This window comes from Castanea sativa, chromosome 5 (genome assembly GCF_040712315.1).
Source record: "Castanea sativa cultivar Marrone di Chiusa Pesio chromosome 5, ASM4071231v1".
NCBI lineage: Eukaryota > Viridiplantae > Streptophyta > Magnoliopsida > Fagales > Fagaceae > Castanea > Castanea sativa.
This window is the reverse complement of record NC_134017.1, coordinates 13,072,429-13,098,879: the sequence shown is the minus strand read 5'-3', so window position 1 is coordinate 13,098,879 and position 26,451 is coordinate 13,072,429. Positions and strand designations below refer to the sequence as shown.

Below are 26,451 nucleotides of genomic sequence, written 5' to 3'. Positions count from 1 at the left end.
TACACTTTCCCAGACATTTACTTGTTAATTGCATTTGGGTAATATTGGCTTGGATGAAAGTTGAAGGTTATGGTTGTGGTGAGAATTGGGTGGGTGATCTTTCAGTGACTTGGTGCTTGACTTTGGAGTTTGGACGCCATGGCAATGGGGAAGGGAGGAGCTGATATTTTAGATTGTTATGGGTTTAATTTTGAGGATATTGGGAGTGGGTGTAAGGAATTTAAGGGCTGTCTAAGAGCTTGGATGAGGAGACACGTTGCCCTTATATATTTAATTATCAAATAATTTTATCTTTATTGCTCATCTTTGTTTAATCTCACAATAGTTTCAGGTTTTGATTCCCATATTGTGGTTAGATATAATTCTGCTAACTTTAGGTCCCTTCTTTTGCAACATACCAACGGAATGGTTTTGAAAGAATTTTGTATACATAAAAAATTGTGCATTTAGTCTACCTTCATTGGTCATTTGGATTGGATCAATGTTTAAATTAACTATACTATTCTTTCTAAATTTTCTCTAGCCTGATGACCATTGTTTGATTTTCTCTAGGCGAGGATTAATTAATTGGCCTAGCAACTACAACAGATTCAGCTAAGCAACTCCAACAAAACGCAGCGCTCCCATGCATCCTGATATCTTCTATCGATTCTTACATACATTAGTTTGGCCTAATGGGTGCATAATTAGTACGTTAGTGCTTTCAACTGTTGTGAACAAGGTTTTGTTGTTTATCGGTAGGTACTACAAATGGTGTTTCCCCTCTTAATTATATTCAAATGGTAGGCAGTGATGAAAGACTCATTTTAGATTTCATTTCAATACACCTTCAAGAATTACTTCTCGTAACTGTTTGTATCCTCGATTTCAATATTGAATCTCTTTTTTTAGTAAGTAATCACAATATTGAAATTGATACACATCATAGGTGATTAATTTGTAGGTTTGAGTTTAGAGATTGAAGAAAGTGTAATTGTAGCAATATACCTTTAAAAAATAGTTTTTTTGTAGTGTTAATTTTTTTGGTAGCAATAAACATTTTTCTTCTTCTCCTGTTCTTCTCATTTTTTTTTTAAATTTTTTCCTCAGAATTGTTTATTATCAATTTATCACTAGAGTATACAGAGCTTGAGTGGTGTTGGGGCAGAGTTTGAAAGAGCGGGTGAGCTAAATGATGCAGCGGTTCAAGGCATCCTTGTTGCTGAGCTATTAAAACACCTTTTTAAAACCTGAAAGATTTATCATTTGACCCCTTAAAATCTGCCCCCCCCCCCCCCCCCCCCCCCTTTTTTTTTTTGGTTTAATGGGCTGGGCTGTTACGCGGCTACTTTATTTGTTTGCCATATCTTCGCTAGGTGTTTATGGAATTCTTATAGCAGGTTGGTCTAGTAATTAGGAGGCGGCCGTTCGGTCACCTATGATACTAGGACCAATAGGTAAAAAATGGGTTTGTGCCGCAGGTGTTGAACGATCTACTCTACACAGGTGTGGGCTTACAGGGCTAGGGCTCATAAACCCTCTCTTTCATTTCATCAATGTTTAAAATGTTACATAATTCCATAGCTCTATATCTCGGCAAAAAATAATTCAACTAACAGTTGATACAACCAATTAAAAAAAATGAAAATTAGCTATGTCAGTAAAAATTTAAAAAGAAAATCACAATAGAGCCCCTTAAGTTAATCTAGAGAACAATAACCATGTAATTCTTGCATTCTATAATTGAGCTTCCCCATCAATTTAGAGTATAGGAATCTAACCTTCAGAATCCTGTAGCCCATTTTCATCATAATTTTTATTTTTATATTTTAATTTAGCCTGAGCTTAAGACATTTTTAGTTTTTTCATCTTCTTGTTAAAACTGACCACCACAGTGTTCAAAGCCTCCCAAAGTCCTTTAACCCCCTTTTGTTCTTAAACAAGGCAAATCTGGCTATGGTGGCATATTTTCTACTTACTTTATTTATGAAGAAACCCACGACCTCACCATGCTCTTATAAGAGAAGAAAGTGATTATAGGACGCCCAAATAGGACTCCGAATAGAATAGGACCCATACCATGAATCTTAACAATAGGACGCCCAAATATTTACCGATTTTGAATAAAACAAGCATAGAACCTCTGTTCATTATGAAACAGGATCTTGAAATGCTCTACAAGAATGAGGGACGAGATAGCTAGTTTTGTTAGTAGTAGTAAAAAAATGAACGGGTCAATTAAGAAGATAAAAAAGAATATAACTTTGAATAGAATAAAATAGAAATGAATACATAAATGTGGTTGACCCAAAGTTAACTTCAAAATTTTAAAACTAATTAAGACTTGATTGTTGTTGTAGATAATTAAAATGGCAATGGTTGAAGTAAGAGGTTGTCTATTGTCCCAAATTTAGAGTTTATATTTGAAAAATGATATATCCACAACAATTTCACAAGAATCATTATCTTATTGAGATATTACTCAATAATTCCGTATGCTTAATCATACAAAATCCTTTTTTTCCGTTTTTCGGTTTCTCACACATTTCAACTTTTCTTCATAAAAGTAATCAAATTCAAACCACCCCTTTCTCTATTCTCCATTTCCTTCCAAAATGAGCAGCATGAAACGCAACTCAACCCCATCTCCCTCTCAACCTCCACCGTCCGATGATGTTGATGATCAATCACCCAACATCACCGAAGAAGTCGATCACGCCATCGAACTCTACAATGGGAACCCCACCGAAGCCTTGAGTCTTGTCAAGGACATCCTATCCCGCCACCCAAACTCCGCGCTTGCTCATAACACACTCAGCTACCTTCTCGACAAAAGCCTCGACTCTACTGCCACTCCCGACCACGAAAAGCTCAAAAATGCCGAGAGTTCCGTCAACTCTTCCAAGCGAGCAGTCGAGTTATGCCCCGTGTCTCTCTCCTTCTGGTATACATACGTCATTGCACTCGTCAAATTAGCCTACAACGACGCCAATGCTGGCTTCGAAGCTGTGATCCAAGCGTGTGATACCAGTTTATCCATCGAAAACCCCACTGTTCACGGGGAGGACGAAATTGATTTACTCAGAAAGAACCTCAGACTCTTCAAATTGAGAAGCATGTATCTCATAGACACTAAATATTTGGGAAGCATAAAGAATGAGATTCAAGAACTACAAGACAGAAAGGAAGAGGTCGAACTGAGAGCTGTTTTGGCGTGTGATAACAAAAGAAAGCTCAAGAACGTAAAGAAAATTGCGGCTGATGTTGACACGGCGGCGACACAAGTCAAGGCCTATTGGAATCACGGGATGAGTATGGAGCAAAAGAAGGATTTGTTGAGGATTGGAATCGAAGACCTTAAACTGCATTTTGCTAAGAATAATTCACCGGCGGCAGTGGCGGTGTTGATGCAGGCGGTGGAGTATGTGAAGGTGGCGAAGAATTGGAAGTTTTGGACGTGTTGTTGTTGCAGTGAGAGGTTTTTTGACGTCGAATTGAATAGGGAGCATATCAAGAGTGTGCATATAGGGACTTTCTCCAATGAATCACAATCAGTCATGCCGGAAATTGAATTTGATTCAGTCCATGACACCGTTGAATCAAGAAAGTGGGGACCTGTGGACGTGGTCGCCGCTAAGAAAATGATGGAAGATTTGTTAAGAAACAAGCGTGGAGATGAAGGCCTAAATGAGTCTACAGTTTTCATGAACCAGAAAGAATGGCCTTATTGCAAAGATAGGAGGCGTGACAAGGTCATTAGTGAAATTCGAGCAAGGTTACGCCTGTTCTTGAGGGTTAGATTTTTTGTTTCAAGTCATCTTTTAGTGTTCATGGACTTGATAATGGAAATGCTTAAGAAGCGAATCCCGGAACAGCTGCTTAAGGAACATTGGATGAACCGCACTCTGCTCTCAGCATGCTTTCTTGACATCTCAGAGCTTAATCGTGTGTTCAAGTTCTTGGATGATCTCGCTCATGTTTGTGGGTTATTCGGGCTCTGCACCAGTCTTGCAAAGGATAAGGTTAGAGGTGAGTCTTGTGTTGCTTATCATGAGAAGATTGTATTCAATGAGGATTTCTCTTGTGTAGTTTTTGACAAGAGAATGTTGCATGGAGAGCTTCTTGTGCCGAATGATGGAGCTGCTGTTACTTCTAGTGCTAGTGATGAAATCGTATTAAATGATGATGAGTGTAAAGATGCTATTGTCGATTGGTTATTGAAGGGAGGTACTAATATTAATATTGGGGAGCAATTGAAGCAGTGGGCAAATTTGAGAGAAACAAGTAGAAGTCAAGGGAAAGATTTTTTCAAGATCTATGAGGCTGAATTTCACCGGATGCAGAACATTTTTGAGAAAAAAATACTGTATTTGAGATACATTAAGGTATTTCAGAATTTGGATAATATATGCGTTGAAGAAGATAAAAGAAGGGAAGAGTTTGGGCACAAACCATCGAGTTACGAGTCTCTCTTGTCAGAACGGGAGAGGCAGATTAAGAACACAAATGGTGAGAATTTTGAGTTGGATATCATATGGTATATTTTGGAAGAAAATCACGAGGACAATGAAATAAAATTAGAGATCAAGAAGCATCTTAGTGAGATAAATGAAAAGGTATGATATAGTCAAATTTATGAACACGATAAATTTCATGCTTGAAGTGAAATCCAATGTCCATAGGTGTAGTGTTGTGTTTGATATTAGATATGTTGCTTGATGAACTGTTTCATTCCATAGGATGATTGAATTTCAGTATGTTTATTGTTGCAGCTTTACAAATTTGATGGTATAATCAGGACAACTACTATTGCTATGCAGCAGACGGGAAAGAAAATCGAAGTGGTAACTGCTTATGACTACCGATCAATTATGGTGCCCCTGCTGAAGTCATTCATTCTGGTTTGTGTTGGTTCTCCGTGCTGTTTTATTGAAGGTTCTCATATAGTTATCTTGCCCGTCTATGATCTGATGTTTTTGGTAAACTATTCCCCTTTTATAGGAACGCCTGGATGAACTGGCTAAAAAAGATGCGGAAGAGAAGTCTAAGGCTGCAGCAAAAGCATTGTTATCAGAACCTGACCTTGATGACAAGAAGAACACCACTGACAAAGGATATGGTGATGCAAGACAAGGGAAGGGAAAATCCAAGGAAAAAATGAAGAAAAAGGATAAAAGAAAGCAAAAGGAATTACAGGTCTTGTATACTAGTTATTGTTTTGTTTATTTTTTATGGTTGTTTCAGTTGTCTAAAGCTACACATGTATAAATTCACCAGAAAAAAAAATGGAAAAGGGGGAGGAACTAAATGTGTGACAATAAGAGCATCTAACAAGTTAAATATTAACGTAAGATAGCTGAATTTTGGACAAATATACTTGAATTGGATGCCAAAGGCTTAAGATATAGAGGTACCAAGTTAGTGTAAATGAAATGGTTATTTCAGAGGTATCTAAGTTAGGAAAATGTGGCTCAAGTTTACTAGAATAGTAGTATTTAAGGATCTGAACTCTGAAAGAACAAAAAAAAAATGAGCTATCTATACATATGACATATAAAAGATATTAAACACTCGCACTTACTGAAACAGATTATCACGGAAGCTAGCTAATTGGATATATACTTTGCAATTTCTCAGAAAGAAAGAAAGATATAAGATCTGCATAGACTTCCTAGTGCACAAAAACTTGGAGAATCTATTTTGCAATCTAATGTCCCAAAAATATACAATTTGCTTATTGTAGGCAACTGGAGGTAGCAAAGAGCAACAGGAAAATGTGGAGCAAATGTAAGTCTTTGTTTTTGTTCCTATTTTAACATTTCCAATTACTAAAATATGTGAAAATCTGTAAATTTTTTTGCCATATGAATAGATGATTTTTCACCTGTTTTGTTCTTCAGTTCCTTCCCAGCTGAACATAGCAGAGATAACCCTCCTAATCCAGAGATTGTTGGTCCTGTAATCACTGATGAACTGGGGCAAGACAAACCGAAACTTACGCCTGAGGAGGAGAAAGAGCAAAGAATGCTTGAAGAGCATTTGAAGTACCAGAGGCAGATTGAGAATGAGGCCAAACAAGAGCGCCTTGCGGAGCTAAATAAAGCTGGAAGCAGTGCAGGAAATACAGGAAAAAAAGGCCTTAGGCGCATCAACTTTGATGACTTTAACTGGAAGTACTTTTATCAAGCTCAGGGTGTCAAATTGGGAGAGAAATGAAGCAAATTTGAAGATTAGGAGTAGAACTTGAATCTGACTAGACCCAATTAGAAGTAATAAATTGTCATGAATGAAAACCATCAATATTTGTAGAAAGGATCTTGATGCATGTGATTAATCTTAGTCTTAGTTGGATTTTTCCCCTTTCAATCTTAGTTTGCACTGTGTTCAGTTCTCTAACACCCATGCGACTGGCATCTGACATTAAAGAGAACCTTGTAATGGATGTTGGGAATCTTTAACAGAATGAGACAGATACAAGATAGTGATAAAGCCTTGCAATTCAATGGATAATTATAAGCACTTTGAACCGTGTTTATCTAAAAACTTGTATCGATAAGTTTTTAGATAAACACCGTGTAACAAAGGCAATCTGTGTTTGAAACAATTTCATTTAATAATAATTCATATTGTGAAAGTCGTGGCTTTAACTTATCCTAAGCCATGATTTTGTTTTGGTGTGGCGCGCAAGTCCTGGAAATCTATTTCCTATTTCCATTGCAACACTATCTCCTAATTGCTTTCCGACTAGTATTCATGGCTAAATCTATTTACTATTTCAATTGCAACGCTATCTCCTAATTGCTCTCGGACTAGTATTCATAGCAGGTTATTTAAAGGTTTTCTCTAGTTTTTTTTTAAAAAAAAAATTTGTGAGGCGCTTTCCTACAACACATATAAAATTGAATTATAGACTCTCGGTTAGGCACTTAAAATACTTCTCATTGATATTGTTGCTCTGCTCCCTTAATCCCCAAAGCAAGGTATGTATTTCTCCTTCTCTTCATCTTTTTTTTTTTTTTTTTTTTTATTTCTTCGATTTGCTTATTGGTCAGAAAAGAAATGTAATGTATGTCAAATCTACGGTATTGTTATCTTCAATAGAATCAAATCAATTAAATTGAGCATTCCTAACAATGAATATCTTGAATGATTCATGTTTGATAAAAAAAAAAAAATTTATGTTCTACTATATGTGTGTGTGTGTATATATAGCTTATTAAGAGGGCAACAACTTTATTTTAATAAGTATTAAAACTCACATGGATTTGAATTCCTCATTAAGTTAGAATCTAAAACTTCAATGTCTTGCAAATTTAGTATATGTCAGCTTTGATTTTTCTGTTGGTTCATATTGGCATATTGGAAGGTATGGGTGCACTAATGAGTGGTTTGTAGGGTTTTTTTCCACGCAACTTCAATGCTAAAAATTTAGAATATTTGATAAAGATCCAAAAGTATATATAATTATTAATAAACTAGAAAAATTGACAACAATATTTATTTTTAAATGCTTATAAATTAGGATAGCTTATAATTAATTTGTAAATTTGGTGCTCTTTATATGCTATGGCGATTGCTTTGGTAATTTTATGTTGATACTAATTTACTGCTTAGATATTAATCTACTTATAGATATCTTATTTTGTTATATGTTAATATTATTTTGATGTTTTGGTTTGTTTATATAGACACATGTACTTTTGTTAATAATAATGTTATTTTTAACTTTTGGATTTTACTATTAGCTTTATTTTCAATTCCTGTTCAAATTTAATGTGAGTCTCTCTTTGCTAACTATTTTCAATTGTAATTATTTGTTATTATAAATATATATAAAATAGGAACTTTTTACTAATCATTAGAATAAATAAAATGAAAGGAATAATATATAAAATTAAGCATTTTAGAAGCAATTCATTACAAGTTATTATAACAATAATCATTCATTTGGTTATATGAGTGTATATATATGAGAATACTAAAATTAAGGAATAATGATTTGTTTAGTTATTGTTTCTCAAAAAATTACTATATAGAAAAATTTATTACCAAAACCGTGCAAGCACGAGACTTCAATTAGTATTTGATAAAGTTTGGCACCAAACATGTTTGGATATATATATCTTTTTCAACTTGTTATGTTGTGATATCAAGTCATTAACTCATTAAAAAAATCTTATCAAAACTATACATGAAATGTCTCTTTAAATGCCACAACATGGGTTAGAGCATCTCATCAAAAAAAAAAAAAAGGGTTAGAGCAAAATTCAAATATGTTTAGAGCATAACTTATTTCTCCAATTTCGGATGATTCATGTTTTTAGAAATTTCATTAGTTCAATTATAAAATTTTTTACTTACTTTAGTATAACATTTGATAACTTGTATTGAAAATGAAATATTTTTAATAATTTCACTATAAAAAAGGTAAAAATAAATTTTATTTTAGGAAAGATTGTCATCAAACATAATTTTCAATGAAAATACTAAGTTTTTTTTTTGTTAGGTGTGTACATATATAATTATATATAACTTATTGAATAAAAAAGTGTTTCTGTGTGTATATAATTAAAAAAAAATGTGTGTGTATATATTTGTGAGGGGTTGTCTTGATAAATATATTAGTGTTGCAAAACTTAGCCTCCCAAAAAATTTTTTTTGGCTCTACTCCTAGGCATTGAAATTCTTCTTCCTCTTTCTTTTATTTCTTTTAACTTTTTATTTTTCATCAAGAGAGGTATAATGAGTTTGCTATATATAATATGTTATTGCCTTATTGGGCTATGAATAAACCATGTGCAATATGCGTAGATCTGACATCAATTACTTTAAACTTGAGCATAAGATGGTCATCTTTAACGATAATTTAACAGTCATTCAAAGACTAGATATATATATATATATATATATATATATATATATATATATATATATATATATATATATATATATATATAGAGAGAGAGAGAGAGAGAGAGAGAGAGAGAGAGAGAGAGAGAGAGAGAGAGAGAGAGAGAGAGAGAGATTTAAATAAATAGATATTATTTTTTTTGTTCTTATCTTCTTCTCTTATTATTTTTAAGGAAATAAAATATTAATTTGATTGTAATTCAAATTCTTCATCTAATAATTTTATAATTAATTTTTTGATACCACCCTTTTTATCTTTATCAACTTTTTAGAAGTGCAAATCAAATAAGATTGAATTTTTTTTTTAATCATCTTTGTATCACAAACAAAAACAATTATTTTGTTTTGATAATCCACATAAGAAAACATAGATTAGAATTAAATAAGCATCTAAGTTTGAATCTAATAGAAATTGAGTTAAACTAAAACTCAACTACAACTCTATTTCAATCAATAAAAATACTAAAATTAAGTGAAGTACCACGTAAGGAAAATTTTAGCTTTTCGGTGACAAGAAGTACTTTTTTATTTAGAGTAATGTTATAGGCATAATCTATTTTACAATATTTTTTACAAATTGCTGATGTGGCAAATTCTTACTAGTTCTAATATGAGCCCATCATTAACATTACATTTTTTGTAAAATAGTTTGTGTTTGTAGTATTATTATTATTATTATTATTTTTTATTGTGTCTCCATATTACTATTAACTAATTGTCTAACTTATTGAAGTGTTCTTAATTGATTGTGCAGATTATTTCCTCATTTATGGCAACATTAAAATGCGTATATCAGGTAATTAATATGTAAACTTTTACATTTACGTTGCAATACAATTTTCACTTTCTTTTTATCTTGATGTAGGTTTATTTAATTATTTTTGAAATTACCTTAATTGTGGTAGCCTGGAAGATCTATATACTTTTAATTTATGGATTTTTTTTTTTTGGTTTTATATACAAGAAATTCAATTACTATTAATTAAACTAGTAAGTTATCCGTGCGATGCACGGATAATTTTGTGATATTTTATTTAAGATGGTTTTAGATAATGTTGTATATATATTATAAAGAAAAAGTAAACTAAATTAGAGTAAAGAAACATATACATTTTGAGATATTAAAATTAGTTTAGTAGCTTCACTACATATTTGTAGCCTTCTCAAGATAAGATTATTATTATTATTTTAAAAAAAATCATGAAACCAAAGATAAATGCAGAAGAATAACGGGACCATGAAAATCAACTAATTTGTGTTGCGTTCACATATTTCATAACATGAATTGAAAGTATGCCCAACTCTCTCACCGTCTTCTACTCATTGATAGTGTGACATTAAGACATGATGTGGGTAAGTGTGTATTCATGTGTCTTATAGTTAGTTTAAAATTAAACTATGGTAGAATATGACTTTATATTGCGTACCAAATATTCTCTCTACTTATATACCCAAAACAAAACTATCAAACCAAATTACCCAAACCTAAATCATATTTAATCCCCTAATTTAAAAAAGAAAAAAAGAAAAAAAAAAAAAACACCCATGGAGGTTTTGGCATCCTGATGGTGGTGGGAGGCCAGTATAATAGAGGTGGTGACCTCTCAAATTCATCTTTCTCTCTCTTTCAAATGTTTTGTCAATTTCAGGTTTTTTATTTTAGTAATATATAGTGAAACAATACATTTTATTTAACAATCTACAACATTTTTGTGTCTCTCTATCTCTCTTCAAGGCTTTATGTGGTTAGTTATTACTATTAGTCCCTAATTATTATTATTCTTTTGCTTTTTAAAAATACTAAAATGTATGTATACTAAAAAACATGAAGAATAGAGAAATGTGTGGTGTAAACTTAGACAATTAATAATATAACAATAAATAAATTATTGAGAACTTTTGGGTAACAGTAAATGAAAGAGGTAAAAAATACTAAATGCAAAATTAGAACGTAATTTGACAGAATCTCATACTTTCCCGCATGAAGTCTTTGCATTTATATATATAAATAATAAATTGTATTCATGACAGCATTTTAAGTGGCTTTTTTTCCTAACGTGGCAGCATCTTCTTAAAGGCTTTTACTTTTATATATAGTATTAGATATTGATGATTGATGATTGATTTATTTTTTTATTTTTTTAAGAAAGCACTTTAAAAGTATAATGTATCACTTTTTATTTTATTTAAAAGGGACGTGATGATAAATTTATATAAACCTTATTTTTAACTAAACCAAAAAAATTTTCATCTCTCTACTTTTCCACCATCTCAACCAAACACAACTGAGGAAAACTGAAAACCTTTCTATCTTCTCACTTTTCCATCCTTCCAACCAAACAGATCCTTAGGTGAGAAGAACTACTTTTTTATTGCTTTCTATTTTTCTATTAACTAATTTCAATTATTGCTTATTGTAGGCAACGGGAAGTAGCAAAGAGCGACAGGAAAATGTGGAACAAATGTAAGCCATCGTGTTTTTTCCTACTTAAACATTTCCATTGACTAAAATATGCGAAAATCTGTCAATTGTTGGCCATATGTGCTCCCAATACCTAGACTTAAATAAAGCTACAATGATTTTTCACCTGTTTTGTGCTTCAGTTCCCTCCCTGCTGAACATGGCGGAGATAATCCTCCTAATCCAAAAATTGTTGGCACTGTAATCACTAATGAACTGGGGCAAGAAAGACAGACACTTACGCCCGAGGAGGAGAGAGAGCAAAGAATGCTTCAAGAGCCTTTGGAGGACCAGAGGCAGATTGAAAATGAGGCCGAGCAAAAGCGCCTTGCTGAGCTAAATAAAGCTGGAAGCAGTGAAGGAAATATGGAAAAAATGTCCCCTACTCACATCAGCTTTGATAACTTTAACTGGAAATATTTTTGTCAAGCAAAGGGTATCAAATCGGATGAGAAATGAAGCAAATTTGAAGAGTAGCATCCCAAAGAACATGAATCTGACTAGACCCAATTAGAAGTAATAAATTGTCTTGAATGAAACACCATCAATATTTGTAGAAAGGATATTAATGCATGTGATTAATCTTAGTTTGCACTGTGTTCAGTTCTCTAACACCCTTGAAAAATGTATTAAAAAACCTTGAAAAAAATTATTTTAAGAGTCCAATTGACCCTTGATAACTTTCAAAACTTATACCGTCGAAAACGAAATTTTGAAGGTATTTGTGGCCCTCAAAACAAGTGTTTTATTTTATTTTGAGGGTTAAGAGACCCTTAAACAACCTTTTACCAAGGTTTAAAAGATTTACATTTACAACCCTTGATAAATAAGGTTATTTAAGGGGTCTCTTAACCCTCAAAATAAGATAAAACACTTGTCGACAAGCATAATTAGAGGTGTGAATTTTACCGGTCGTGGAGCTTTCTTGTCCCTTCGTCTGTCAATGTCACCTCCTCAGTGGCTTGGGCGCTCCTTCTTTTGTCCCCTGCGTTCGTCTTCCTTCCTTCCTTCCTTCTTCGGCCTTTCCTCGTCTACGATGGCCGCCAGCGCGTCCTCAGCATTCATGTACTTTTAGGCTTTCAGTAGCATCTTTACCATTGTTCGGGATGGATTTTTCGCCAGTGAAATGACAAATTCTCTAGACTTAAGCCCTACTTTAAATGTTGTCAGTTGTACCTTGTCGTCCGTGTCGTCCACCTCTAGGGTCTCTCGAGTGAAGTGTTTTACGTATGACCGCAAGGTCTCCTTTTCTCCTTGCTTAATAGTGAGTAGGTGATCTGCTGGTCTCTTGGGGCGTTGCCCCCCGACAAAATGGCACAGAAAGGCACTACTTAACTGCTCGAAGTTGTCGATGGACGAAGTTGGCAACCTCGTGAACCACTCTCGTCCAGCTCCCTTCAACGTAGTAGGGAAGGAATGACACATGATCTCATCAGGGGGCTGTTGAAGGCCTAGGGTCGTCTTGAAGGTATTAAGGTGATTTTGGGGATCCTTGAGCCCATCAAAAGGCTCAAGCTGAGGCAGCTGAAATTTTGCTAGTACTGGTCGTTCTAAGACCGCCATGGTAAAAGGGGAGTCCGTCGCTCTGACCATTCTATCTAGGCTTCATTCGTCTTCTCTTTGATGGCATTTCTTAATTCGTCTATCTCCTTTCTCATTTCTTGGAGGATGTCGGAATGTTGTTCTTCTGAAGTAACGGTTCTCTGTCGGTCACTCCTTCCGTGGCTATCCCCTTCGTCCTCTTGGACAACTCTTGACCGGTTCTCCTCCTGCTGCAACCTTTGTCTCATCTCCTGATTCTGTCTGGTGAGTTCTTCGACGATGGCCGCGAGATTTCGAACTTGCTGTGCCAAGGCCGCTGAGTCCTGGTTGGATTCCATCTGGAGCTGGTAGGAACCGCGTTTTCATTGTATGAAAAAATTGTCCCCACAGACGGCGCCAAACTGATGAAGCAGAATCTCGTCGGTTTCTCTAAGATTCGTCCAGATGGTTCCTGGTAGTACTCTGACGAACCTATGGATTTAAGAACTTATTCGAATGGTCACCGGTGTGGTGCTTGCCACAACGCCTCCGATGCCAAAGTCAGTGTAAAAGAAGGTCGTAATCAAAATATCAAGAACAACCTAGTATAAAATGTGATATTGTGCATACCTCGTATTGGTGTTGCGAGGGCTTTATATATCTTTGCGGATTATAGCTGTTGGGGCATTAATGTCTCACCTAGTAACGTCTTTGGCGGAGTAATGAGTTTTAATGCATTTCCACGGGTTCGTCCAGCTGGTCCTGTAACGGTTCGGGACATTATTGGCAGCACTGAATGGCCTTAATGTTCTCGTCAATGCTGCGGACGATTGGTCGGGTTCGTCTATGGAGGTGGGATCGTTTGTATTCAACTTCGTCAGTCCCATCAGCTGCCCCCCGAGTTCCATGGTCGTCAGTGAGTTTTCTGACGGCCGTGGGAGACGAAAAGTTTTTCCTTCCCTTTTTTTTTTTTGACCTTTGGGATTTCGTGCCGCATTGAATGCGTAGTGGCAGCGTTACGTGGGTTACGGCCACGTGTCATGATGTGGTTGGAGAAGGCCTATGTGCTTATGACCTTTGGTTTTCTTGCCGATTTTCGGTTGTTTCTTCCTTTTGGTTCTTAAACTCCTCTCTTTCTACTTTACCTTTCATTTTCTTTCAAATTTCAGTTCATCCCCTCTGAGCACCTTCTTCGTATATTTCTTCACTTCTTTCCGAGTTGGTGTTTGCTTGGTTGCTGGGCTTCTCGCTTCTCTTCTTTGAGGTAAGTTTTTTCTTCTTCTTCCTTCTTCTTTTTCCCTTTTGCAAATATCTGATTTCTTTTCGGTTTTTGTTTCTTGGTTCTCTTTGTGTTTTTGTTTGTTTCTCCCCATCTTTTTTTGTGGGAATTTTAGTACTTTCCTGTTAGCCTGGGAGTTCATGGTCAGTAATTTAGAGGTTAAGGAAGCTTGTCCTTCGATTTCCTTTCTCTTTGCTCGCTTAGGGGGGTCTTTAGGCACTTTTCCCAATTTGAGGGGTTTTGTTTTTGAGGGTAGTAGCTTAAGCGTTGTTTTAGGTGACTTGTTTCCATTGCTCCGAGAGTTGGTCGATTGGTTCGAAGGTTTGGTGAAAGAGCCACAGTCGATGTTTGAAGTTAGGTTTATTGACCTCGACACTGGGTTGTCGTCTAGCGGTGACCTTATGGAGGGGGACACAGCCGTGTCGACCTTTAAAGAGGTTAGGGCTTTTCATGCTCTCGTGGAGCCGTGTGGGTTAGATTCTGACGCCGTTGGTAGGTTTAGGGATAGGTTTCAGTTTCCAGAGCGGGTTCGTGTTCGTCGGCCTACTGACAAGGATAGGGCTTGTCAGTTTTTCCCAGGTGAAGTGTGCTTCTATGAGGCCGCTTTTACTTATGGACTTAGGTTTCCTGTCCACCCGTTTGTGATGGAGCTCCTGGCATATTTGGGGATTGCCCCTGGGCAGCTTATGCCCAATTCGTGGAGAATAGTGGTCAACTGTATGGAAATATGGTTGGCTTGGGAGAGAAGAACCAGGATCGTTAAGGGCTTGCCTTCGTCCTTCAAGTACTGGAAGTCCAGATTTGTGTTTGTGTCTGGGGACGATTTTGAGACCCCCTCTAGCCAGGACTGGGGTGAGAACCCCAGGTTGCTTCGTCGGTGGGGAACCCCGACCTTAGGTGCGTCAATCTCCTTTCTCGTTTTTTTTTTTTTTTTGTCGTACCTGATGTTACCGTTACTAACTTCTTTCGTTCCTGTGCAGTTAAACAAAGGCCAAAGTTGAAAAGCAGGTACAAGGAGCGCGTTGAGGCAACCATCGCATATTCCCAGACCATCGAAACTGGGACGACTTAGTAGATCCGCGGACACTTGCTTTTTACAACCTCGGCCCCGATCCGTCTCCCTACGTCTTGCGGAGCCTTGATATTGAGGGAAAGAAGAGTAAGCCTCTGAGTTCGTCGGACTCGATCCTATAGCTGTACTTATTTGACTTGCTCTTTTCTTTTTCTTTTTTATAAAATTTTCCTCTTTCGCAAAGATGACGACGAAATTCAATAAGGGTATGTACGAGAAGATGCAGTCTAAGAAGGACGAACCTTTGTCCAAACTCGGGAAGAAGGTGGTCCGTGTTAAAGGGAAAGTCTCTTCCGTCACTCCGACGGCTTCGGCCATACCCGTGATTTCGGGCGCTGAGACGACGAGGATGGCTTCTCCGGCCACCTCGGTTGAAGAGATCTCGACACCTGCTTCAAAGAGGCCTCGTACATTGGACAGAGGGAAGGAAGCTGCTTGCTTGTCCACCATTTGGGACGATGAGAAGTTGGCGACGGAACGGGCTCATGGAGTCGTAACTGTAGAAGACCTAAAGGTGTTCTCGGGTTCGATCCCAAATGAGTTGATGAGTCCTCACCTCCATAAGCTCGTCCAGGTAACCTGCTTGTTTTAGGTGACGTATATATATATGCTTTATTTATTTATCCCTTCGCGTGTCCTTTCTCTCTCCCTTTTTTTTTTTTTTAATAGGTGTTGGGGGAGAATGTTCATCTTTCAACTGAGTATCTGGCTCAGGAAGCCAAGGTCGAGTCCTCGCTTTCTCGGATCAAGGTCCTGGAGATGGAGAACTCGAAGCTGAAGAGGGATCTGATAGCCGCGATGGAGGATGTTCACCACTCCAGGGAAAAGGTCAAGAAGCTGGGTGACGACCTTAAGGTTGAGCAGCAGCTGGTTATGGAAAAGGACGAGCAGCTCGCGGTCGCGAAGGAAAAGATTAAGGTCGTCGCCTCCAGGGCCATCGAGGGCTTTCAGCAGACCGAGGAGTACAACTCTGTGCTCTTTAGCTGGTATTTTAAAGGGTTCAAGCTCTTGAGGAGGTATTGCATCAAGCACCCTTCCGGGGTAGACTTGGAGGCGCTGGACATGGAGGAGGTGGACAGGGAGATCTCTGCTGACGAAGCTGCCCAAGCCGCCGCAGCTGAGGCTCCTGGAGATATTCCTGACGTTCCTGTAGTCGAAGCCCCGGCCCTTGATGCCCCTGCCGAGGACGACGCTACTCCGGATGTTTGACCCATCACCTATTCAGGAAAAAAGAAAATTCTTCTTTTTTTTTTTTTTTAAAAATTTTTTTTTTATGGTGCCTCATTCCAAAACATCTTTAAAAATTTTTGTTAAGCATATATTTGGCCTAGTGTTTATGGGTTTCTAAATGTAAAAACAATGATGGTTGCCTTTGGTTTCTAGGCTTTTATAATATTGTATTTACTTACACATGTTGTTCTTCTGTGTGTCAATTTCTTCGTACCCGTCAGTAATGTACATTCGTCCATGCGGGGTCTTATTACTTGGGTGTTTTTTTTTTTTTTTCTTTTTGCCTTTGTCGGTAATGTACGGAATCTTATTACTTAGGCGTTTTTTTTTTGTCATCCGTCAGTAATGTACATCCGTCTATGCGGAATCTTATTACTTAGGCTTCTTTTTTTTTTTTGCCTTCGTCAGTAATGTACATCCGTCTACGCGAAATCTTATTACTTAGGCTTTTTTTTTTTTTTTTTTTGCCTTCGTCAGTAATGTACATCTGTCTATGCGGAATCTTATTACTTAGGCGTTTTTTTTTTTTTTGCTTTTTGCCTTCGTCAGTAATGTACATTCGTCTATGCGGAATCTTATTACTTAGGCATTTTTTTTTTGTTTTTGCCTTCGTCAGTAATGTACATCCGTCTATGCGGAATCTTATTACTTAGGCGTTTTTTTTTTTTTTTTTTTTTGCCTTCGTCAATAATGTACATCCGTCTATGCGGAATCTTATTACTTAGGCGTTTTTTTTTTTTGTCATCCGTCAGTAATGTACATCCGTCTATGCCGTAGTGAGTCTCCAGGATTTTCTACTGACGGTACCTGTATGAACATACTATTTGAACCATTATTTCATTAATTTTGAGGAATGGGTACATTCTTGGGTTACATCTGTTGGTGGTACTTCTTCAAGTGTTCAATGTTCCAGGGTCGCGGGAGCTTTTGCCCGTCTAAGGTCTCCAAATGATAGCTGCCTTGCCGAGAGTAGTGCACGACTCTGTAAGGTCCTTCCCATGTGGGACCAAGCTTCCCGTGGGCGAAGTTTTTAGTTACAGTAGTCACCTTGCGTAGGACGAGGTTGCCAATTCCTAGTCTTCTGAGCTTGACCCTTTTGTTATAGTATTCAGTCATCTTCTGTTGGTACTTCATCGTTATGTTCGAGGCCTTGTCTCTTACCTCATCTAAGCAATCCAAATTGATTCGAAGTTGTTCGTCATTGTTCTCCTCGCGGAATACCTCTCGCCTGGTGCTGGCCATACCCACCTCGACTGGGATTACCGCCTCAGTGCCATAAGTGAGCCTGAAAGGCGTCTCTCCCGTTGGGGTTCTTGCTGTTGTTCTGTAGGCCCATAAGACATTGGGCAATTCTTCCGGCCATGCGCCCTTAGCCTCGTCTAGCCGGGCTTTGATGATTCTGAGCAGTGTTCGATTAGTTACTTCCGTTTGCCCGTTTGACTGTGGGTGTCCCGGTGATGAGAACTTGTTCCTAATACCTAGTCCTGAGCAAAAGTCTCTAAATCCCTATCTGTCAAACTGTCGACCATTATTCGAAATAATTGTTCTCGGAATCCCAAACCTGCAAATTATATTTCTCCACACGAAGCTATGGATTCTCGCCTTTATGATCGTTGCTATTGCTTCTGCTTCGACCCATTTAGTGAAATAGTCGATAACGACGGGCAAGAACCTTACCTATCCTCTTCCTTGGGGTAATGGGCTGACGATATCAATCCCCCATTGTGTGAATGGCCATGGGGAGGTAATCATTGTCATCTTTTTTACTGGCAGCCTCTAGACGTTCTCGAACCTTTGGCACTTATCGCACCTCTTGACGAGCTCCATAGCGTCTGCCTGCATAGTCGGTCAGAAATATCCTGCTCTAACCACTTTGCTTACCAGGGATATAGGCCCGGCGTAGTCTCCGCAAATCCCTTCGTAGATTTCGTGAAGGACGTACTTGGATTCTTCCTTGTCGATACACTTCAGATAAGGCAGGGAGAACCCTCTTTTGTATAAGGTATTATTCAAAATTGTAAATCTGGCCGCTCTTGCTTTAATCTTCTTGGCTTTCATTGAGTCACAAGGGAGATGCCCGTCTTGAAGGTATGAGACAATTGGTGCCATCCAACCACCTATGCTCTGGATGGAGAATACTGGGGCTTCTTCGATGCTAGGGTATTTTTGAATCTCCATGAGAATTTCACTCTTCGTTGGTTCTTCTTTAGATGAGGCCATTTTAGCGACCCCATCTGCCGCCGCATTTTAGTTTCTCGGGATCTAGACGAAATCCAACTTATTGAACCCACGGGCTAAATGTTTAATCAGCTTGAGGTACTTCTGCATTCTCTCTTCTTTCGCCTCATACTCTTCCCTGATCTACCCTATTACCAGCTTCGAGTCACTCTAAATAAGCAGGTTTTTAATCCCAAGGGCTTTCCTGAGTCTTAGTCCCGTCAGTATCCCTTCGTACTCGGCTTCATTGTTGGTTGCCGGGAATTTTAATTGGACTCCATATTGGAGTTTTTCCCCATTGGGGGTGTTTATAATGACCCCTACTTCTCCCCTCTTTTGGGCAGACGATCCGTCAGTCTGAATCGTCCATTGTTCCACCTCGTCTTTGCCGTCGTCATCTTCTAGAAGGGTGAACTCGGCAATGAAGTCTGCTAGAGCTTGCGCCTTGATGGCCGTTCTGGGATGGTATTTGATGTCGAACTGGCTGAGTTCGATTGCCCACTGGACCATTCTCCTAGCTGCTTCAGGTTTGTTCATGGATTTTTTGATAGATTGGTCCGTCATTACAAGGATAGGGTGTGCTTTGAAGTACGGTCGTAGCTTTCGTGAAGCCACTATTAGGGCGAAAACGATCTTCTCAATCCTAGGATACCTGGCCTCTGCTCCCTGGAAGGCTTGACTGACATAGTAAACTGGAAGCTACTTCTTATCTTCCTCTCGAACTAAGGCCTCACTGACGGCTGTGGCTGATGTTGTCAGGTATAAATAAAGGTTTTCCCCCACTTTTGAAGGACTCAAGATGGGCGGGCTACCGAGGTAACGCTTGAGCTCTTGAAAGGCTGCCTCACATTCGTCAGTCCAGGAGAAAGCTTGCTTCAATGTTTTGAAAAAGGGGAGACATTTGTTCGTTGCTTTAGAGACGAACCTATTGAGTGCAGCTATCCTCCCCGTGAGCTTTTGGACTTCTTTGACAGTCTTGGGTGACGCCATGCTGAGTATTGCTTGCACCTTCTCCGAATTTGCTTCTATTCCCCTTTAGGATACCATGAATCCTAAGAACTTTCCTGAAGCCACCCCGAACACACACTTACTAGGATTCAACTTCATCTGGTATTTCCAGAGGGTATCAAATGTCTCTCCCAGGTCGTCCAGGTGAGTCAGTTCTTCTTTGCTCTTGACGAGCATATCGTCCACATATACCTCCATATTTCTACCAATCTGTTTGCTGAACATCTTATTTACCAGTCTTTGGTATATTGCTCTTGCGTTCTTCAGTCCGAAGGGCATCACCTTATAATTGTAGAGTCCTTGACTTGTGATGAAAGCAGTTTTTTCCTGATCTTCCTCAGCCATTTTTATTTGGTTGTACCCTGAAAATGCATTCATGAATGTTAGTAACTTATGTCCAGCCGTAGAATCTACCAATTGATCTATCCTTGACAGGGGAAAACTATCCTTCGGGCAGGCCTTGTTCAGGTCCGTAAAGTCCACGCACATTCTCCACTTTCCATTTGCATTTTTTACCAGCACGATGTTGGCCAGCCACTCGGGATAGTAAACCTCTCGGATGAAGTCTGCCTGCAACAACTTGTTAACTTCTTCTGTGATTGCTCAGTTCCGTTCGGGGGCAAAGACCCGTCGTCGCTGTTGGACGGGCTTTTTCTCGGGGTCTGTCCTTAACTCGTGCTGGATTATTTGGCGTGGTATACCGGGCATATCCTCGTGACTCCATGCAAATATGTCTAAGTTTCCCTTAAGGAAGTGGACGAGTTTATTTCTCATTTCGAGGCTTAAGGTTGTTCCTATCCTCGTTACCTTTGAAGCTTCCCCCTCGACGAGTTCTACTGTTTCCAAGGCTTCCATGTTGTCTTCTTTTTCCCCCTCGATCGTCCACGTGTGGTTTTCCCCTCTAGCTAGCACGGCGTGGTAGCATTCTCTGGCCAAAACTTGGTCTCCTTTTACTTCGCTAACTCCGTTTTCGGTTGAGAATTTTATCTTTAGGCAGTAGGTGGACGTGGCTGCTCTCCACTTGTTAAGCGTGGGTCTCCCAATGATCACATTATATGAGAAGGAGCAATCTACCACCAGGAAATCTAGCTGACGGGTCTGCTGCTTCGGGTAGGTGCCTATTGTGACTTTTAGCATTACGATGCCCTTGGGATATACTTTGTCTTCGCTGAAGCTGACGAGGGGGGAATCAAATGAGCGCAGCCTATCAGGATTTAGTTTCAATTGTTGGAAGGCCGGTAAGTACATGATCTCTGTGGAACTGCCGTTGTCAACGAGGATCCTTTTAGTGTTAAATCCTTCGATTGTGAGTGTTATAACCAAGGGGTCGTTATGGGGCTGCCTTACTCCCCGAGCATCCTCTTTGCTAAAGAATATGTCCTGGCTCGTCCGTCTCTGCTTCAGCAGGGGTTCCGTATGGACACTGTTTACTTGCCTCTGGCATGCTTTCTTGAGTGACTTGTATGACCCCCCATTGAATGGCCCCCCTGCGATTGTGCTTATTTCCCCGATCACGTCTTGTTGTGGTTAGGACGGACGAATCTCATTCTTGGACGAGGATTTGCGTTGGCTCTTGTCGACCTCCCTGAACCTGCTGGGTTCTCCCTTTTTCACATACTTCTAAAGCTTTCCTTTTTGTATCAACTCTTCTATCTGCCCTTTCAGGTCTCGGCAATCCTCCGTGTAATGACCGCGATCCTTGTGGAACCGACAGTATTTGTTTTTGTCGCACATGTTTGGTGACGAATGTAAGGGTCTCGGCCATTTTAGGTGGTGTTGATCCTGGATCTGCGTCAAAATCTTGTCAACATGCATAATTAGAGATGTGAATTTTACCGGTTGTGGAGCTTTCTCATCCTTTTGTTTGTCAATGTCACCTCCTCGGCGACTTAGGCGCTCCCTCTTTTGTCCCCTGCGTTCGTCTTCCTTCCTTCCTTCCTTCTTCGGCCTTTCCTTGTCTACGATGGCCGCTAGCGCGTCCTCAGCATTCATGTACTTTTGGGCTTTTAGTAGCATTTTCGCCATTGTTTGGGGCGGATTTTTTGCCAGTGAGACGACGAACTCTCTAGACTTAAGCCCTGCGTTAAATGTTGTCAGCTGGACCTTGTCGTCCGCGTCGTCCACCTCTAGGGTCTCTCGAGTGAAGCGTTTTACGTATGACCGTAGGGTCTCCCTCTCTCCTTGCTTAATAGTGAGCAGGTGATCCGTAGGTCTCTTGGGGCGTTGCCCCCCAGCAAAATGGCGCAGGAAGGCACTACTTAACTGCTCGAAGTTGTTGATGGACGAAGTGGGAAATCTCGTGAACCACTCTCTTCCAGCTCCCTTCAACGTAGTAGGGAAGGAACGACACATGATCTCATCAGGGGGCTATTGAAGGCCTAGGGTCGTCTTGAAGGTATTAAGGTGATCTTGGGGATCCTTGAGCCCATCAAAAGGCTCGAGCTGAGGCAGCCGAAATTTTGCTGGTACTGGTCGTTCTAAGACCGCCATGGTAAAAGGGGAGTCTGTCGCTCTGACCATTCTATCTAGGCTTCGATCCGTCTTTTCTTTAATGGCATTTCTTAATTCTTCCATCTCATTTCTCATTTCTTGGAGGATGTCGGAATGTTTTTCTTCTGAAGTAACGGTTCTCCGTCGGTCACTCCTTCCGTGGCTGTCCCCCTCGTCCTCTTGGACAGCTCTTGACCGGTTCCCCTCCTGCTGCAACCTTTGTCTCATCTCCTGATTCTGTCTGGTGAGTTCTTCGACGATGGCCGCGAGATTTCGAACTTGCTGTGCCAAGGCCGCTGAGTCCTGGTTGGATTCCATCTGGAGCTGGTAGGAACCGCGTTTTCATTGTATGAGAAAATTGTCCCCACAGACGGCGCCAAACTGATGAAGTAGAATCTCGTCGGTTTCTCTGAGATCCGTCCAGATGGTTCCTGGTAGTACTCTGACGAACCTATGGATTCAAGAACTTATTCGAATGGTCATCGGTGTGGTGCTTGCCACAACGCCTCCGATGCCAAAGTCAGTGTGAAAGAAGGTCGTAATCAAAATATCAAGAACAACCTAGTATAGGTTGCGATGTTGTGTGTACCTCGTATTGGTGTTGTGAGGGCTTTATATATCTTTGCGGATTGTAGCCGTTGGGGCATTAATGTCTCACCTGGTAACGTCTTTGGCGGAGTAATGGGTTTTAATGCGCTCCCACGGGTTCGCCCAGCTGGTCCTGTAATGGTTCGGGACATTATTGGCAGCATTGAATGGCCTTAATGTTCCCGTCAGTGCCGCGGACGATTAGTCAGGTTCGTCTATGGAGGTGGGATTGTTTGTATTCAACTTCGTCAGTCCCATCACGTTTTATAGAAAGTTAAATAAAAATTCTTTAATTTGAATTTAGAAATTTAAAAATCTCAGTTAAAATTATTGTCTTATATGGGCCCCAAATTTTTTTGAGTCAGCCCTATTTGAAGCTCACATAATTGATTGGTTTTTGAGTCTTGATGGTGGTCTGGGGTTTTAGATTGATTGCGGTGATTGATTAACTGTGCTCATGGCGGGATTTGATGGTTTGGGTGTTTAGATTTTGTCATTGGTAGTGATGGTTGGTTTTGTCGTTGCCAAAACCCAATTATATGGTTTGAAGGTCGGGTTTATGACGACTTGATGGTGATGGTTTCGGATATGTGTGGTATTGGGTTGTTGTGTAGGCCTTGTAAGGGCTAGTCTATGGTTGAATGTGGTGGTTTGGTGTTTATCTTTGATGTTTTGGGGTACTGATAGATTCGTGTCGCCAATTTAGTTGGATTTGGAAATTTTTTAATTTTATTTGATTTTTTTTTTGGGAAATTGATTTTTATTTTTTATTTTTTATTATAGATGTTCTCATTGTGGGAATTGTAGAAAATTGGTATAGAAATGGTAGAATTTGGTTGAATTTTTTAAAATAATTTTTGGAAATTTTTTATGGGTATATTGCTTTTCATTAAAAGAATTTCTTAATTTCTTTTGTATAAAACTATTTAATTAAAAAGAAGAAGAATTACCTCTATTATTTTTACTTTGAAATATTTATATATGTTTAAAATAATGTTATATTTATTTCACCAAAAGCCACTTTATATAATTTTACATATCTATTTTAAGTTTTTTTTAACAACATATCATACATATCATACATCTCATTATTTATTTTACAATTCATCTCATTAAAATAATCTATTAAACCCCCCACCAACAACATAACAGTAATTGAACCCAAAACCAAACCTGCCACTGCAACTCAAACCCACCCCAACCTAGCAACAAGCCAACAATCCACACCAACTAAGTAACAACCATCGACACTGAGAACTCACCCCAGCCACGGAAGCTATCAAAAGCACTGCCACCAAGACCCAAAACCAAACAGAGCTGCTGCCATCAAAATTAAACTCACCAACATTAACACCGACAACCTACACTCTAGCCACGACGACCACTGCAACAACCCAATATGAAAGGAGGGGCCTAAAAAAAGGAGGAAGAGGAAGGACGAGGGACGAGGGACGAGGGACGAGGGACGAGGGAGAGTGTGAGAAAAATGACAACAAATTAGAACGTGAGAGATTTTGTCGGAAGGCATTGACAGCATTGTACTATAGTGTATTATCTGCTAGTAGAGTATCAAACATAGGGGTGGCAAAATTTGACACGACCCGCGAACCCGACACGACACGACACGAAATTAGCAGGTTATGGGTTGAGGCTTAACGGGTTCGTGTCATATTCGGGTTGATACGACTAACCCGTTTAATAAATGGGTTGGGTTAGTGTTGAACACATAGAACCCATTTGACCCGTCTGACCCGTTTAATTAAATGATATTTTACCAATATACCCTTCAAACTCTAGGTATATAAACTTATTAGTTGTTGTGATTTATTTTTTTGACATATTGTGATTGATTACTTGTGATATTGGGATATGCTTTAATTTTGAATGATTATTTGTGATGCAGTTACTCGTTAGTTCTGAATTTTATATTAAAAATATTTATTTTTTTGTTTTTTCATTAATTTTTATTTTTCATTTTGATAAAATCTGATAAATAGGTCGACATGACTGACCCGTTTAATAAATGGGTTGTGTTAGGGTTGAGGAATCTTGACCCGTTTAATAAACATGTCGGGTTAGTGTTGACCTATGTAGTCGAATACTCATGACTTGACACGACACGAACCCGACACGTGAACACGAATTGCCACCCCTAATCAAACACTACCTTATTCACTGGACCAGAGATTTTTTTTTTTTTTTTTTTTTTGTAAAACTTCAATAGAAAATGATAGCAAATAAAATAAATCTAGAGGATTAAGATGAAGTTCCTGAGAGATTTTATTATTTAATTTGGGTTAATATATGCTAACCAAAAAAAAAAAAAAAAAAGAGTAAAAAACATTCAACCCAATGTGAATTTGTGTACATGGGAGTGCACTTAATTGATAAGGAATTTCTTTTATCAGCTTCTACTTGTTTAAAATTCTTAATTGGTAAATTAATAAAGTTGTATATTAAAATATTTATTAATATTATTTGCACTTCTTAATATTTCCAAAAATTTCATAGTTTAAGGTTCAAATTCTCCTCCCAACCTATTGAATTATAATATATAAACAAATAATGTTGCAATTGCCCATTAATGTCTTGAGATCATGAGGAATCTTCGCAATCTCAATTAAATCCTAAACGAGCATGTATCAAGATCAAGGAAGTCAATCTTGTACTGGTTTGGCAAGCGGAACGATATATTTCGGTACCGGTCAATACCGGTGTACCATTTCAGATTTACCACTATTTTATATATTTCAAATATATATATTATAAATGTGCTACGTTCACAATATTTTCTCAACACTTTTACAACAAATCATATGTGGCTATTTTTTAATGGTTTTAATTTGAACCTACCACTAAAATAACTTTTTTGCCTCACCAATAAAAACCCATAACAACTTAAAACTTAAAACTTAAAACTTGTTGTGAAATTGTTGTAAAAATACTGTAAAGATTTATTTTTTTGGATACACGTATCTCAATTTTCTACTATCCTCTGCCAACAATTTTTTTTTAATATCTCACTTTTTTTCACCTCCACTCATTCTCTTTTACTTTTACAATTTATCTTTCTTTATTTTTTCTTAATTTTATCTCCTCCACATGTTTACCTCCACTAAGTCTTGTCACATTTCAAATTTCAACAAGCTGCTTACCTTTGGTCAATCATCACGTGGGCACCCAAAGCAAGACTCTCTAAGAAATACTTAAGAAATAAAAAAAATGAAGAAGAAGAAGAAGATTAGACGAACACAGAGGCAGAGACCACGGAGAAAAATGGAAAGCTAAGCAGAAAAGAGATCGAGGTACAAGAGAGATGCATTAGATTGTGAAATTTGTTAAGAAAATATCTTAGGTGAGTAAAAAACTACAAATAAATCTGGGTTTTTGTTTCGGGCTGGTATCTATTTTCCGGCCGAAATCTGATATTTTTGCCGATACAGCCGAAATGCACCCGGTACTGCCGGTATTTAAACCGGTACGAAATGAGGATGTTTTTGTACCGTTTCAGGCACCGTAACAGAAAATATCGGCGATAACGACCGGTACGGTATGAAACTTACTACCTTGATCAAGATGTAAATTACCTATTATATTTTGTATGACAGTAAAGCACTTGTTTTATGATTACTTTATGTTATTAATTATATTATTTAATTTTTGTTGAATCATTTATATGTTTCTTTTTGTGAAGTC

At 38.3% G+C, this 26,451-nt stretch overlaps 1 protein-coding gene across 1 annotated transcript; it reads left to right on the top strand.

The window, feature by feature from the left end:
* Positions 1-2,594: 2,594 nt before the first annotated feature.
* On the top strand, positions 2,595-6,195 carry LOC142634765 (uncharacterized). Its single transcript, XM_075809031.1, has 5 exons — positions 2,595-4,595; positions 4,752-4,880; positions 4,981-5,103; positions 5,723-5,766; positions 5,880-6,195. Exons 1-5 carry the CDS (start codon positions 2,595-2,597, stop codon positions 6,193-6,195), a joined length of 2,613 nt encoding a protein of 870 aa, XP_075665146.1.
* The last annotated feature ends 20,256 nt before the right edge of the window (positions 6,196-26,451 follow it).